Consider the following 15,705-nt stretch of genomic DNA (forward strand, 5'->3'; position numbering starts at 1 on the left):
CCCCCCCTTCATTAGGAAAATTTGAGAAATAGAAATAAAAGAATCTGTACATTTTTCAAAGTGAATTAAATTAATACAGATGATTTGTTAGGGTTCTCATGTAATCAATTTTTTTTGCACTTCTACAAAAGCTTGTTTTTCCATTACTACACTGCCCTTCATTTTGGAAATTGCAAAAAAATGACCATATCAAATATCTCCAGGCAATCTTTTATATTAATAAAATCTGTAAAAATGTTTTGTATTTAAGTTTTCATAATTTGGATTTTATAATTTCCAGATTCAATCATAAAAATCCAGAAGACGCAAAAGAAGTACCAGGTGGATTTATTACAGATTGCAATCCTGTAAGAACTTATTTTGTCTGGTTTAAAATGTCAATTTCATTTGTTTTATTCAAGAAATATAATATGAATTATTTTATAATCTTTAGAATAAGCAGGTTTAGAATTTATTATATTTAGTTTGTAAAGCATTAATTTTGAATTTCTTTTATTTGAAAAGCATTGAATACGTTATTGTAAATTAAACCAGCTGCTTATCTGCAAAATATCTGAAATAATTGATAATTTATGCTATGACTTTTTTAGGGGTATCAATAGTCTGAAGATTTTCAAAATCTTGATTTTTATGTATCTGAAATCTCTATTTCAAGACCTTTCCAATGATGCAAGTCTTTGTCCATACTCATATTAGAAATTAAAAATATTACAAAAAGTATTTTTAAAAAGACATTTTCAATGATGTACCATGCTCTTTTCGACATATGTACATTGTATTTTTTTTCTTCTTCAAATTGCATTATTTCAGAACAGTATTTTCAAAATACTATACACCTTTTTTTCAATGCATATATATATATATATATATATTGGAGTAGGATTTTTCTGATATCACCCAAATATTTCTTAATAGAAGTGATCTCATGTTAGAAAAAGTTCCTACTTAAAATTTTAAATACAGGGTGATTATAATTAAAGTTACGGTTTCAAAAATCGATAATTTTAAAACTACTGATCAGAATGATTTAATAATTTAGCAGAACAATCGTAAGGCAATGGAATTTTGTTTGGCAAATAGTCTGCGAAAAAGGATTGATAAATTCGAAGAAACCGGTTCATTTGACGTGAAAAGGGGTAGAGGAAGGAAACCAGTTTCGGCTGTGGCAGTGGAAGATGTGACTACAGCATTACAAGAACAGATTAACAGTGATGCTGGAATCAGCAATGCAGGGGGGAATTGGCCGAATGCTGTGTATGCCGATCAGCACGTGCGTTAATTTCTACGGAACATCTTGCGCTGTTATCCGTACAAGAAAACTGATGTGCAGCAGTTGCTACTTGTTGACCTGGAAGCACGTAAATCTTTTGCACTACGATTTCTTGCCCGATGGAAGTGGACAACGGATGGCCATGAAACATTATGTGGTCTGATGAAGCCCACTTCCATTTGCATGGTTCTATAAATAAGCAAAATTGCAGGATATGGGCAACCGAGAAGTCGTTCCAGTTACAGCCATTAGCTCTTCAATCTGAAAAGGTCACGGAGTGATATGAAATCGTCTATCCATTTTTCTTCAAGGAGATCCCTGCGGATCCACTTAGTTACTGTCAAGCGTTATGAAGTACTTTTACGTAACCATGTCCATCCGATACTTCAGCAGCATCAGTGTGTGGATCGCACAATATTCATGCAAGATGGCGCTCCTCCGCACATTGCTACTCCTGTGAAGCAGCTGCTGAATGCTGCTCATTTCGGAGATGACAGGATCATAAGCCGCCATTTTCCATCAATGTGGCAGCCGACTTAAACCAGTATAATTTCTGGATTTGTGGTACCTGAAGAATGTTGTTTACAGCGGGCGGATTGAGAATCTAGTAGATTTGAAGGTAAGCATCACACGCCACATCCATTTTATCATTAAAGATACCCTCCGATCTGTTGTGGAGCATGCTGTTTTGCGCTTCCAGTTAGTAGCGGAACAAAGCGGAGGACATATCGAACAACTTATGCCTTAACAAACATCGGTAAAGCGTTTGTTCCATGAAGTTCTTTTTCCTTTTTTTTACATTATCATGTTGTCGATATAAACATGTATTTTTGTCTTATTGCTAATAAATTTTTAGTATCCCTCTGAATTCTATTGTTTCTTTTTGGCTAACAATATTCCTGTTTTTAACGAATCCATTTTTGGTCTTTCCTCTGACAGTGTCATCTATCGACACATTTTGGAACTATTTTTTTCCCCTTCGCCAAACAAAATACCACTGCCTGACGATTGTTCTTCTAAAATATCAATCAATTTTTAAATCGTAACTTTAATTATAATCACCCTGTATATATACATACTTGCATATTTTATACATTTTTTTTTTTAAAGAAAGATACATGAATATAGAGGGTACTAATTCCCCTCAACATGAATGCCTCTGGAAGAAATCTTCCATTACTTCTATACTAAAACCAAAACAAATGGAAAGGCAAAATATATGAAATTCTTTTTGTCTTAATATTACAGAATTCACTTCAATGTTTTAAAAATGCGATGGTGGACAAATATGTGATAGGAGCTAAAGTTTATGATAAATTCCAATTTGAAAGAGTGGGTTTCTTCAGTGTTGATCCAGATTCTACACCAGATAAAGTAAGTGTGAATCAACATTTTTTTTTACTTGTTTATAGAAATTTCTCAATGTAATATTGATTTATTTTATGCTCATTTAATATATAAGTAACCGATTCTTTGTTTTGTTGATTTTTTACAGTTAGTTTTCAATCAAACTGTTAGCCTTAAAGAAGATGCTGGAAAAGAGTGATACCCATGAGGACTACATTTTTTTAAAAGATTGAATAAATTCAAAATAATTGCATCTTTCTAAAATCTTTAATGTTCATGAATCTGAAACACATACACTGTACTAGTAACTAAATTATTGTCCAAAACAAATTTACTATCGACTCCATTCTTTTCCAAGTAAAATATGTGAATTTAATATGTAGGGAAAATATACTGATTATAAGAATAACTAATTGTATTCTTTAATCATTCTAAAATTTTGTTCCGATTATTGTTTCCTAATAGAAAAATTCGACTGGGCAAAAGTTTTGTCTTGTTATTTAAAGATAACAGCAACACTTCCTGTCAAGTTTATTTCTTACTATTTCAAGTTAAAACCTACATTGTAACATAACAAGAAAGAAGACAGCAACAGTATTAAAGATGCATAGTCTCTTTTTAGTGAAATCAAGAATTTTTGCAGCATTAAAGATATCTCCAAATTACAACTCAACTAAAAACAGTTAACCACTTGTGGTGGCAAGACTTTCACAGGTGTATGTGCCAAAACAGTTTTCTGTAACTCGCAGCAAGGTCACACAAAGTATTCAATACCTTATAGAAAATGGAAAAAGATTTATGAATTGATTTTTGACTGTGCTCCAAAATACAATCTCAATCAAAAGGTTCGAGAACATCATTTTTACTTTTGTGACAATTGCATGCTGATGTGTAGCACATCTTTCCCCTATAGGTGATTAATGACCAAACTGATAAGCAATATCACTGCTTAAATTTAATTTTATTAAGTTAGTAAAATTCATGAAAATTATCACTCCTTGGATTTTATTCTTATAAGTTAAAACCTTTTGCTCAATCTTCACATTTTTAGCTTATGTTTCTCTGTTTATTGCAATTTCAATGAAAATTTCTTTTCTCTCTCTCTCTCTGAATCTTCTTAGTAACTAAGTTTTCAGATTGGTTCTTCCTTTATTTCTTTGCAGCAACTGGATACGATTTATTCTTTTTGGCTGATATTGCTAAGATTTTTTTTTTTTTGCAATGTAAATCTCTCTTTTTAAAGTAAATTCACATGCTGCTTCATTGTAAATATAATTCATAATGTAACTGAATTAAAGTTATTTTACTACTTAACAACCATTTTCAGAGGTTAAGAATTGTCGATGAAAGAAATCCGTTAACTCAGGTTTCAGATATTGTAACCACTTTAGCCATCTTATTACAATTTTGTCTGGTTGGGGAAAAAAATCTTTAAAAATGGCTTAATAAAAAATAATAGCCTGACAAAAAAATTTTTTTGCAAATTGATTTTCCTGGAAATATATGTATTTTTTTAATTGGTCCTTCAAAACAAATGTAATATTAGGTTATATATAATCCTAGCTGTTTTGATATGCAAATGCACTTTATCTTATTTAGGCAAGTTTGAAACTATTCATACAAAAAAGATGTATTTTAAAACTTATACAGATATGATTGTTGTATCAACTTGCATAGCATATATATTTTTTGAAAACAATGAATTATTACAAGCTTCTGATATAATGCCATCAGAACGTCAACTGCATAAAGATAGCTGGTAAGTTAGTGATATGAAAAATTTTAGCCTAATTAGGTGAGAATTAATCTTGGTAGTTGTTTTCGCACAAAGCAAAGTAATTCCACCTGGTGATTTTGTATTGTACCTTCATTAAAACATAAGCATAGATGGAAAATAAAGTTGACTTATGCTTTGCTAATAAATTAGCAGTATTCATGATATTAATGTTAACAAAATTAAGTAATAACGATGATTTTTAATGTTTATCTCGTAAACTTTCATAATAAAGCTCATGGCTTCTAGATATCAATGATTGGCAGCCCCAGCCCACACTCTATTCTCCTAATAAATTGAGAGGGGGGATAACCCTGCCTCACTATACATTCTCTAGGGATATTTAATAAAGATCTCTAAACATAGGAATTACATCAATTAAAAAAAAAATGTTTCATATCAAGCTTAGGATATATCATCAGTGTTAATCTGAAATTTTCCCCATTTCAAGAGATATTGAAGTATAAAATAGTAACAGAGCCTTTAACTTCAACAACTAGATTAGTTTTGCCACTTTAACAATTCAGGTTGGTAGTTATATTTCAAAGTTGTCATTATCTAATTATTGCAACAAACAATGTCATTTAAAAGCAAGTGTTATAATTGTGTATTTTAAAAAAAAATTATTCAGTTGTGTTATAACACCAGTGACTAATGAGAATAGTAGGTCAATGCGTGGCTTTAACTTTACCATTCAAATAACATCTCGTGTTCTTTTGAATTTTATTGCATTGCAGTTTCGGCCAACTTTATTCATATTACAAATGAATGCAAGTTATTTTCAATTTCCATATTATACTAAAATGCAATTTAGTCAAGTGGTTCATTTTTATTACTATCTGACAGGTTTTTTTTTTGTTGTTTGCTTAACTCCCTGATGACATGTTTCATTTTGTATTCTCGTTTTGACGACATTAACAGAATGAAAAATAAAAATATTTAAAAAATCTTATAATGTAACTAAATCACCAAAATTAATACTGAACATTTAGAAACTTGCAATTACAGAACTTCACAAAATTTAAATCCACTTTATAAGTCAGAAAGTAAATACATCTAAGCGTTAAAAGAGTATATAAGTTTACTTCTATGCACACTAGACAGCATTTTCTATCTTGTAAACTTCAATGTAAGCATAATAGTACTACTTCTATTGATATATTATTGGATTCCTAACTTTTTCCCTACTAATAAGATTGAGGATTTCATCGACTTAAAATTCTCAAGATAATTTGGATCAGATTTGTAAAAAATTAGCACAGGACTTAAAAATAAAACATATATGAGCACTGCTATTTTATATATATTTGAGAAATTAATGTGTCCTCATTACAATAAATTTAACATATATTTACCAAATGGTGTAGTATTCCATCACAATATTAATGCTTTAATACATTTAGATTCTTCTCCTTGATGTAATTGATTTAATTAAGGAAGTTAGTGATGCAGTTGGACATCTTTTGAAATAATAATTATCTTAATTTCACTAATATACTCAATACATGTTGGTATATTTTCTATTTCTAAAATAAAGCTCTGATTTCAGACAAAAATTTCAAATCAGACTTTTTTAAAAATTCAAGATTTTTATTTATAAGAGTATTACATTTCTATGTTACTTTCAAAAACTAATACAGATTCAATTCTGTTATTAATGAAATGGTTAACCTATATCTTACGAAAAGAAAAAATATAGTTTTATAAGTACATACATATGAATGTATTCATTTAAGTAACTGAAATTTATTTATAAAAACAGCCATAAGGATATAATGTGCATATATACAAATACTAAATGATGATTCAATTAAGCCACAAAGTCCAAAGGTCTGTTGAAACCACCTTTTCTGTTCATGTATTGCCTAAAGAAGAAGTAAGAATAATATAGTTTTCATATTTGAAATATTGCATAATAAAAATATGTACATAAAATGAACACATACCTGTACTTTCTTTTATGAATAACATGTACACCATATGCAACATTTCCTGGAACATGTTTACCCTTTAAAATTAAAAATCTCAATTAGATGAAGCATGCAATAATTTAAATTTTAACCTGTCAACCAGGTTATAAACTTATTACAACTTATTTTGCAAGGAAATACATCCCAACACTTGATTAAAAGGTTAATAAAACATACTATATTAAAAATGAAATTAGATAAATCTGAAGTCTGATCATTCTAATAATTTTAAATAAAGCAAGGTACATAAGGAAAAATATTAAAGAAATATGCTCATCCTTTTAATATATTTTCAAGAAGATAGAATTTTTGAAAGTGTAGTGGATGACTTGTTATTGTATACAAATGGAAGTGTCTCATGAAAATGAAATAACATTCTGCTTTCAAACTTTTTTTTCTTTCTCTCCTTCTTTTCAGATTGATCAGCCTCCAACTCTGCTAATTGTTAAGGGTATTTAAAAATATAAATTATTTATCACTCATTTCTTAGTTAAAAAAGTAAGAATATTACAATTATACACCTTTTAAAAAGTTAATGTACTACAACTTTACTTCATTTAACCACAATTATACAAAAGTAAATGAAAATATTTTGCTAACCTCAAATAAAACACCTCTGCTTATTAAACATATGATTAAACTCCATCGAATATTGAATTGTTTCCCTACATATAATTTAATCTATATAACTTTTAATATTATTCATGTAGTTGTGGTTGACATAGCAAAATACTGCCAATAGACTTAACAAGATAAAATTCTCGAAACATATATTCGATTATCTGTAAAAATCTGGCATCTGCATTGTCCTATCAAAAGATTCTATTGAGTCAGAAGTAAAAAAAATTAAACTTTTAGATATAACTTTTTTCCTACCTTCGTTGTATCAAAGTTACCAAATCCCATTATCTTCATCATTTCTATTTCATCATCAGTTTTCCCTTCAAGATCTTTATCTGGAAAAAAAATAAAAATAAAATAAACTGTAGACTTAAGGGAGGGGAGGGCAATTGACAGTTTAAAATATTTTCAAGAAAGTAATGGCACCTTAAATTTTGAAGCTGTAATTTTATTTACTGACAAAATATTTCACATAAAAAAATAACTTATATTTCAAAATATAGTTTGTTAACAATTTTGTATTAATATGAACTGGGAAATGTAAAAAAACCATTACACAAAACATGATTCAAGAAATAATAAAATAAATTCAAATAAAATGAAAAATAATAAAGCCTTAAGAGCAAAAGGCATTTCATTTCACACTTCTCTTTTGAGCATTTATTATCATATCATATTTGAATGTAGAATCCTTTAATATAAAAGCAAGAAAACAATATAAATTAATATTTCAGGCTATTGTAAAAAGTTATCTTTAACTGTTCTATATCTTTTAATTATAAAAGCATGCTTTTAAGAATTTTTAGAGTATAACCTTTTTAGCACTCTTTGTTTCACACAAGACCTTAATTTTAAATATTCAGCTTAGATAGCAAAACTCATCTAGAATTTATTCACAAGTAAACAAAACTGTATTTTATTTAAACATTTTTAAAGAAGATATACGATGAATTCCATTCCACTTTTTAACCATATCAATAATTGTAATATTGTCTTATAAAAGTCGGCTGCAAAATTTAATATTCCTAATTATAAAAAACAAATATATATATATATATATATATATATGAAAATTTTCTTTCTGTCTCTCTCTCGCTATATATATATATATGACAAATCTTCTAATTGAGTTATCTCACAATGAAATAAATCCACTTTTAATTTTTTTATTATGGCTATTTAATCATTGATTAACCAGCAATGTAAGCTCTTGTTAAATGTTTAACAAAAAAAGTCATCAGCATTACATTCCATTAAACAAGGATTTTTTCATCTTTTCAATTCCTTTTGTTTCAATAATCTTACTAACCTTTGGGGAGATTTCTCTCCAACGAAAGAATACTGTAATTCATACGTTACATTATACTGTTTTTGAAAATGTTATTTCAAACTTATTTCCAATTCTTTATTTTACACATATACAATACCAATAAATATTTTTTTAAATAAGATGACAAAACCTTGATAAATACCTGTAATAGGAGTTCGTTCCATTAAAAATTTGGATACAGCCCTTTTTGGAGCTTCTTTAGTAGATTCGCGTCCCCTGAAAATCAAATAAAAATTATCCAGTAAAACTTATGTATATTCAATAAAATAAAAATGTATTCTAAGCTAAGCGCAAAAATAAAAAAAGAAAGCAATATTATTGAAATCTTTTGAAATACAATAAACTGTTTACAAAAAAAAAAAAAAAAAAAAATCCAAAATTTTGAAAAATTACTTTCCCCAATGTGTTTTCTATATTACTTACTTGATAGAGAAAATGCCATATCTTGGAAGGTTCAGCCTGAACTTTTACATATAGAATGATTATAAAGGTCGAATAGTAACAAAAACTTCTGATGGTTAAATTAGAAAATAAATTTTGAGAAAACACTTAAAGATTTGCCATAAAATAAAAATAAAAAAGATTAATACATCTTATATTGTTGCTAATACAATCTTATTACATTATTGATTCCAAATTAGAAATTTTAAAATTGGTACATCACAAATGTTTTCACTTCATTTTTGAAGTGAAAACATATAGTGAAGATTCACATATTATGTATACACTGGTACTGTAACATTTTATCATTATTGATTTAACAATCTTATTACATTATTGATTCCAAATTAGAAATTTTAAAATTGGTACATCACAAATGTTTTCACTTCATTTTTGAAGTGAAAACATATAGTGAAGATTCATATATTATGTATACACTGGTACTGTAACATTTTATGAAAATATATATCCGATATTAAATACTCTCAGATTCTAATTTTAATTAAAAAATTTTTTTCCAAATAAACACAATATTTCTAATGCTATATTAAATTTATAAAATGAATGGACACTATAATAAGTTTTAAATTTATTTATGAAAAATTAAATCACCTCCAAAATAGCTCTTTCAGTATTCAACACACTTAACAATGCAATGCCCCCCCCCCCCCTGGAAAAAAATTCAAAAATCTGATTGCTAATTAAAAGAAATGCTATTTTTTAAAAATTACTAAACTTTTTTCAATTATTAGGTTATTAGGATTCATATTTAACATTTTTTTTAGAAGGAATTGAAGTAGTTTTCCTCCAAAAAATCTTTTTCTTGCAATGCACATGCACACAAAAAGTCACAGATCAAACTATAGTTCATACTTAAATAAAGGATTCTGATAAGCAATTAAATGTCAACATATAAAATCGTCAATATAATGAAAGATTAGTATTTGTCTTTATGGATAATTTCAATTTCCAATAATTTATGTTATATATACTATGTTTCAGTATTCCAAATCTTTTTTTCGACAATTCTAACTTGCTAAGGAGTGAGATGGGGAAGGATGAGTGCATTTCTGGAATTCATCATTCTTTAACTTTGATTTCCACCTCATTAGATACTTTTTCATTCAACCCTCCTCCCCACATGTATGTTTGTGCTGTGCCGTTTCAGGACATACTATTTAAAAAAAAAAAAAAAAAAATCAAAATTGCATATTGCTTGCTTATTTGACTTGTTCAAGTAACAGAAAAGCTTTCAAGTGTGACACAAACAATATTTTATATAATATCATTAAATGTGTTGAGGATTATTTAATGTTATTTTCAAAATATTATCAAAAAATTCAATAACAAACACGAGAGAAATGCTTTAGCATACAAAAATCATTATTTTGTAAAAAAGTGAATTGTCAAATTTTAAGAACAAAAATCTTTTATTTCATTCATCATCAGAATTTAAAGTTTGGGTCTTTTACAGTAAATAAAAAAATTGTTCAACAATTTTTTCACTTTCTAAGTTTATGAATAATCCGAGCTCATTTTATTGTCAAATGTAAACATATTCTTTAATTTTTCTTCTCACCCCTATTTTGACTAAATACATTCATCCTGATGCAGGTGCAAAAGTATCGAGAGTTTTCATATCTGAGAATGAACAGTAGGTATACAAGAAGAGATAAAAAACAAACATATGTAATAAATAATATCTGATAAAAGAGAATTTTATATGATATTATATTTTATATGATATAAATATATGATAGATATTTATATCAATTTGGCACAAACTATAAATTAAATCAAATAGAATTTAATTTTGATGAAATTTAATAATTATTCTGCAATTCTAAGAGTGTTAGTTACATAGATTAGTTTGAATTTCATTCCTATTCAATTTATTCAAATTCTAAATTTTCATTATCAACAAGGATAACCCTTTTAAATTAATTTCTCTTATATTAAAAAGAGAACCTAAAAATAAACCACTTCTTCATGTCAAATTGGAAATTAGTAACAAATATGATTCATATTTGTTACTAATTTCCAATAAACATAATGCTAGGTTCCATTTTTTTAGGGAAGTTCCTTAGTTATACTTGTATATGCTGAAATTATTAATTTGTTCATTCTTTATTAAACTGATGAATAGAATCAGAAAATATTATATCAACTCACCTGTTTCAATATATTCCGAAATTTGATTAACATAATGACATATTCCACAGAATGGCATTTTCTCTTTCAAGTTGTGCTTATACAATTGCACAAATCCTAGCAAAAATCAACAACATACAAGATAATTAAATAATATCAACTACATGTACACTAATATAAGTGCATTTTCAGTTAACTCAACAATGAAAATGAATACCTTAAGCATCTAATGCAGCCAGTTTTTTTTTTTTTTTCCTGAGGAAAGCATGATTTTGCACAAATTTGATGGCATGATGTTGCTTTTCTTATTGCAAATTTTAGTAACTATGTGGCGTAGTAAGAAATGATTTTTTTCTCCCATGTTTACATTCCTGCTTCACAATGACTGATGCCAAGTTAACAGTAAGGTACCCTTAAATGACATTACTTGTTAAGACCCTAAAAAGGTACTAGATTTATACAAAAAATATTTAGCTTTAAACTGCTATTAAAATAATCTGCGTACCTAGAACCAGATCTGCTCCTTCTTCTTGGTGGCGACCATGAGCGAGATCTTGATCTTCTTCGAATTGGAGACCTTGAACAGAATCAAAATTTCTTTTAATAAGTATTTGGATGAAAAATAAAATTAATGCATTAAATAATTTTAACGGTTTTGAAATAAACTGTAATTGCTACAACAACTATAATACAATTTTAATACAGGCAAAGTCATTTATAACTTTCATTCACATTTTAATTGATAAGCACTAAATTTATCGCATATGCAATAAAATTACTACATCTAAATAATAATTTAATACATATGAAAAATTTCTTAAAATTTCCCATCTGTTACTACCATTAATTAAAATTTCATTTTTACATAATAACTAATTTATTAAAACTTAAATTACTTATAATTTTAGAGCAAAACATGACATTTGAAGAAATATATAATTATAATAAATCCTTTAGCAAAAGGTGAATAAAACTAACCTGCTTCTTCGGCGACGTGGTGATGGGGATCTACTACGATATCTACCTGCCAATATCAATTTAAATATATTAAAAGACATTATCATAATTATCATTCAAACAGTTTCAAAAATTGATCAGTTAAAGTTCCTCTCAAGACATTTTCTTTTAGAATGGAAATGAGTCATAACCAAAATGGAAATGAAACAAAAATATATCTAAAATGGGCAATACCCAAAAAGCTAAACAGAGTTTAATATTTTAAATATTTTTTTAATAATCATTCAAATTTTAATAATTAAATTTTAATTTTGTGAATAATTTTACAATAAATCTAAAACTATCTTCAAATAGGTTTTTTTTAAATCCTTTAGATTTTTTCCATAAATAAATCAGCATGATTTTAACTTCCTCCTCCTGTTCCAACAAATACAAAAATATGAGCAATTTATTTTAAAAAAATTATAATCTATCCTATCTATTCATGAAATTGAGAAAATTTACCTAATTATTAATATAATGTAATTAAATACATGATTTTTTTTTCTTTCTAAAATCTATTACAAAGTTAAAATGTATAACATTTGACAAAGATACAAAACCATTATCAGGGTCAAATCTATACATCAACCAAAATAATTGTAACTAGCAACATTGACGAGTGAATTGGCCGATACAACAAGTAATAAGAAAAACAAGAAAGTTCAAAATTAGTTACGTTTTTAATTTTGATCAGTTAACAAATTTTATCACCATATATAAAAGACAAAAATATCACTCCCTTATTCACATGTTGAACAAATTTTATTTTTTTGGAAAAATAATAATCAAAATTCTTACCTCTAACTCTACGTTCATGATCTCTTTCTCGCTCTCGAGAACGGCTTCGATGCCTTTCTGCAAATGAAATGAAATAGTTTGTATGTCAAATATAAACTGTTTATGAAACACTCATTACTACACAAAATATTTTCTACCTGATCAAATTATAAATTTTATGTATATTTCAGATAGAACAGATAATGAAAATAAGATGATCAGAATCATGTTTAAAAAAATAAATCCATAAAAACCTTTTTTTTTTTAATTCAAAGATATTTTTATCAAACAGTTCTATTCATGCTGATTTGAAAGAAATGCAGAATTTTAGTAAAATAAAAATTTAAAAAGAAGAATCTAAAAACTTTATTTTTATAACAAATTATAACATTGTTATGCATGTTATAACATTGGGTTCATTTTTACTATCACACATTTTTTATTAATAAATTTTTATTACTGATATAAATCCCTCAAATCATACTTAGCGAATTTCAGTTTTATAAAAATGATACAGAAACCATCAAATAATAGATTTTATTCATTATATCTAAAATGTTATCAATGTCAACAGCCGAAGAGTTTCCAAGTTTAGAGAAATTTCAATCTTGCCTTTTACAAATCTAGATGCAAGTGATCTAAGACAGTAAGGAAATAGCTCAGAGGTTTTAATATAAATAATAAGCAGCACTGAAATATTTAACCTCAAAAATAAGAATGCACATTACGTTTTTACAAAATGACTTTCTCGGCAATTTATTATTATTATAATTACATCTATTGCATTGGGATGCAATATAGATTATGAAAACGAATTGATTTTGAAAGGAAACACTAATTTATAATTGTGGAATCAAAATGGTACCAGGCAGCAAATTATATAATAATTCATTAATTAAAAATATTGAAAGCAAATGTCATATTGGTCCATTAGTACAATACAAACTCTCATTTCAAAAGATAAATCCCATATTTCATTTTGCCTTTCACTGATCATGCGATTCTTTTTACATAGCTACTTATGAGTAAGAATAAAAAATTGATCCTTTATACTAATGTTGAAGTGACAAAGCCGTTTGTTAAATGAAAAAGAAAAAAACTATATCCATAAAAAAATCATGCTTTAAAAAAATTTAATTACAATACTAATGGAAAACTTTTCTGTATATATGACCGGATAAAAGAAAAAAACCTATTGTGTGTGAATAAAAGTCAAATGTTACTGCACGGATTTCCTTTCTGTAGTTAGATAAATTAAAGGATTTTACTTACCAGATATTCATGTATTAGAGAAAAAGCAGAGATAGATTTTTAATAAAATATGACTAATATACGACTGTATTAAGCACGATTGACTCAACAAAGGTTTTAGGTCAGAAAATTCTTATGTTTCTGTCATTTAGTTTAAATATTTTCAGATTATTTGCTTGGTTACTTTAAATTTTCATCTTAGCAAATGTTTCCACAGTAAATATGTTATATAATTGTAATAAATATTATGAATAATTAGAATTGTTCAAATCAAACATTGAAAAGCAGTCTAAAAGATGACAATTGATAAATTATACAAATGATCACTTTTATGTATCAATAAATTTTTATTTTAAAAATTATTGCTCGGTGAAAAATAAAATTTTGCACTACAATAAATTAAATTTCTTAATCAAGCATATTTTATAAATCAATTTGATGAAAACACATTTCAAAACAATACTCTATTATAAATGCAAGATAATTAATCTTCTCAAACTATATTTATACTACATATTCAAATCAAAATTATCTAATTATATCAAGGGATTTAATTTAGTTCTCTAAAATAGCTTAAAATATTCATTATCTAACCATTTGATAAATAAGGAAGTCTAGATTTGCAATTGTTAAATATTTTTGTTAGAAAATGAATGGTAATGACATTATAATGCTTTGAAGATCAAGATTTGATTCTTTAGCAGCTAAGATATATGGAAAAATAGGATAAAAACAAGAAAGTGATAAATAATTCAAATGACTAATATAAACTTATGTAAATATAAAGGATCTCAGCAGTAAGTCAACCGTAACTAAAATTGTGCTTAATTTCGAAAATCAAAGGTATCTACATATTTTGGTAAATTAATTTTAATTTAGAACCAAATGGAATTGAATCTCAAATAACATTTTGAACATTTAACATTTTCGGAAAATACAATTCTAAAAATAATACATTAAGAAAAAGGACAAATGCATAAGCGACAAATTTCTTATCAACAGAAATATATCTTACCTCGTCTAGCAGGCGATCTAGAACGACTTCTTCCCATGTATGCTGCAAAATTAAGCAATTTATGAATTAAAACCAAACAGAAACATAAACAACACATAGTCTAATACTATCAAATTTTTGTCTCTTTACATAAAATTATAACTACGGATTTACTGTAATACATATTTGTTTATGTATCGTATGCATTTTGTGTCATAGGCCTATTTGTTTACATACGAATAAAAACTAAGGCCTCTTCATATTTACCTGTAAATATTCAACAACGAAGTTGAATAAATCTCAATATTAGCCTCTATGCTGTAAATAGATCTTTAGTTAAAATATATCTTTATTACAGAAATTCTTTTTGTCTTTCACCCTAATTTTACAGGAAAATCCAAAATTCTCTGTTTTGCGTCTAACTTTACATTACGGTTACAGGAAATAGCACTAGTGGTTATAGGTACAAAAGTTCTTTCAATCTCTCTTCCATGTCTCTTCTAATTAATTAATAACTGAACTAAACTAAACCCAAATTTTGCTTTTCTTTTATGACTTCAATGAAATTGAATGTTTTATAATTATATCAAAATTAGAACTTGAGAGGCATTGAAAGGCTTGAGAGGCTTGAAAAATTTGCATACATAAATGAACTTCCACAGTTCTATTTTCTGTTGTACTTGTAAGTTAAAAACATTGAATACTTGTAAGTTAAAACATTAATATAAATTAAACATTTAATACTTGTAAGTTAAAAACATATAATATTGGAATCTAATA

At 26.8% G+C, this 15,705-nt stretch overlaps 2 protein-coding genes across 2 annotated transcripts in view; one reads left to right on the forward strand and one right to left on the reverse strand.

Moving 5' to 3' along the window:
* LOC129969185 (probable glutamine--tRNA ligase) overlaps positions 1-2,870 on the forward strand; it is a 32,546-nt gene extending 29,676 nt beyond the window's left edge. Inside the window, exons 17-19 of the mRNA XM_056083625.1 lie at positions 281-347; positions 2,519-2,644; positions 2,766-2,870. Coding sequence (XP_055939600.1) covers positions 281-347; positions 2,519-2,644; positions 2,766-2,816 — 244 coding nt within the window. The 3' untranslated portion in view covers positions 2,817-2,870. The remainder of the gene's footprint in view (positions 1-280; positions 348-2,518; positions 2,645-2,765) is intronic.
* Positions 2,871-5,997: 3,127 nt separating this feature from the next.
* On the reverse strand, positions 5,998-15,369 carry LOC129969610 (U4/U6.U5 small nuclear ribonucleoprotein 27 kDa protein-like). Its single transcript, XM_056084255.1, has 9 exons — positions 15,193-15,369; positions 14,947-14,988; positions 12,702-12,758; positions 11,883-11,928; positions 11,410-11,481; positions 8,455-8,528; positions 7,238-7,317; positions 6,338-6,399; positions 5,998-6,256 (listed from the first exon to the last, which is right to left on the reverse strand). The coding sequence occupies exons 2-9, from the start codon at positions 14,981-14,983 to the stop codon at positions 6,202-6,204; spliced, it is 483 nt and encodes a 160-aa protein (XP_055940230.1). The 5' UTR covers positions 14,984-14,988; positions 15,193-15,369; the 3' UTR covers positions 5,998-6,201.
* Positions 15,370-15,705: the final 336 nt, after the last annotated feature.

Source organism: Argiope bruennichi, chromosome 5, assembly GCF_947563725.1.
Source record: "Argiope bruennichi chromosome 5, qqArgBrue1.1, whole genome shotgun sequence".
In the NCBI taxonomy this organism is placed as follows: Eukaryota; Metazoa; Arthropoda; class Arachnida; order Araneae; family Araneidae; genus Argiope; species Argiope bruennichi.

Bases quoted from the DNA above. Each gene is read 5' to 3' on its own strand.
- LOC129969610 (XM_056084255.1), bottom strand. From the start codon at position 14,983: ATGGGAAGAAGTCGTTCTAGATCGCCTGCTAGACGAG. The intron at 11,482-11,882 runs GTTAGTTTTATT...ATTCTGTTCAAG, and splicing joins CCACGTCGCCGAAGAAGCAG to GTCTCCAATTCGAAGAAGAT. The intron at 6,257-6,337 runs GTATGTGTTCAT...CTTCTTCTTTAG, and splicing joins ATTCATAAAAGAAAGTACAG to GCAATACATGAACAGAAAAG.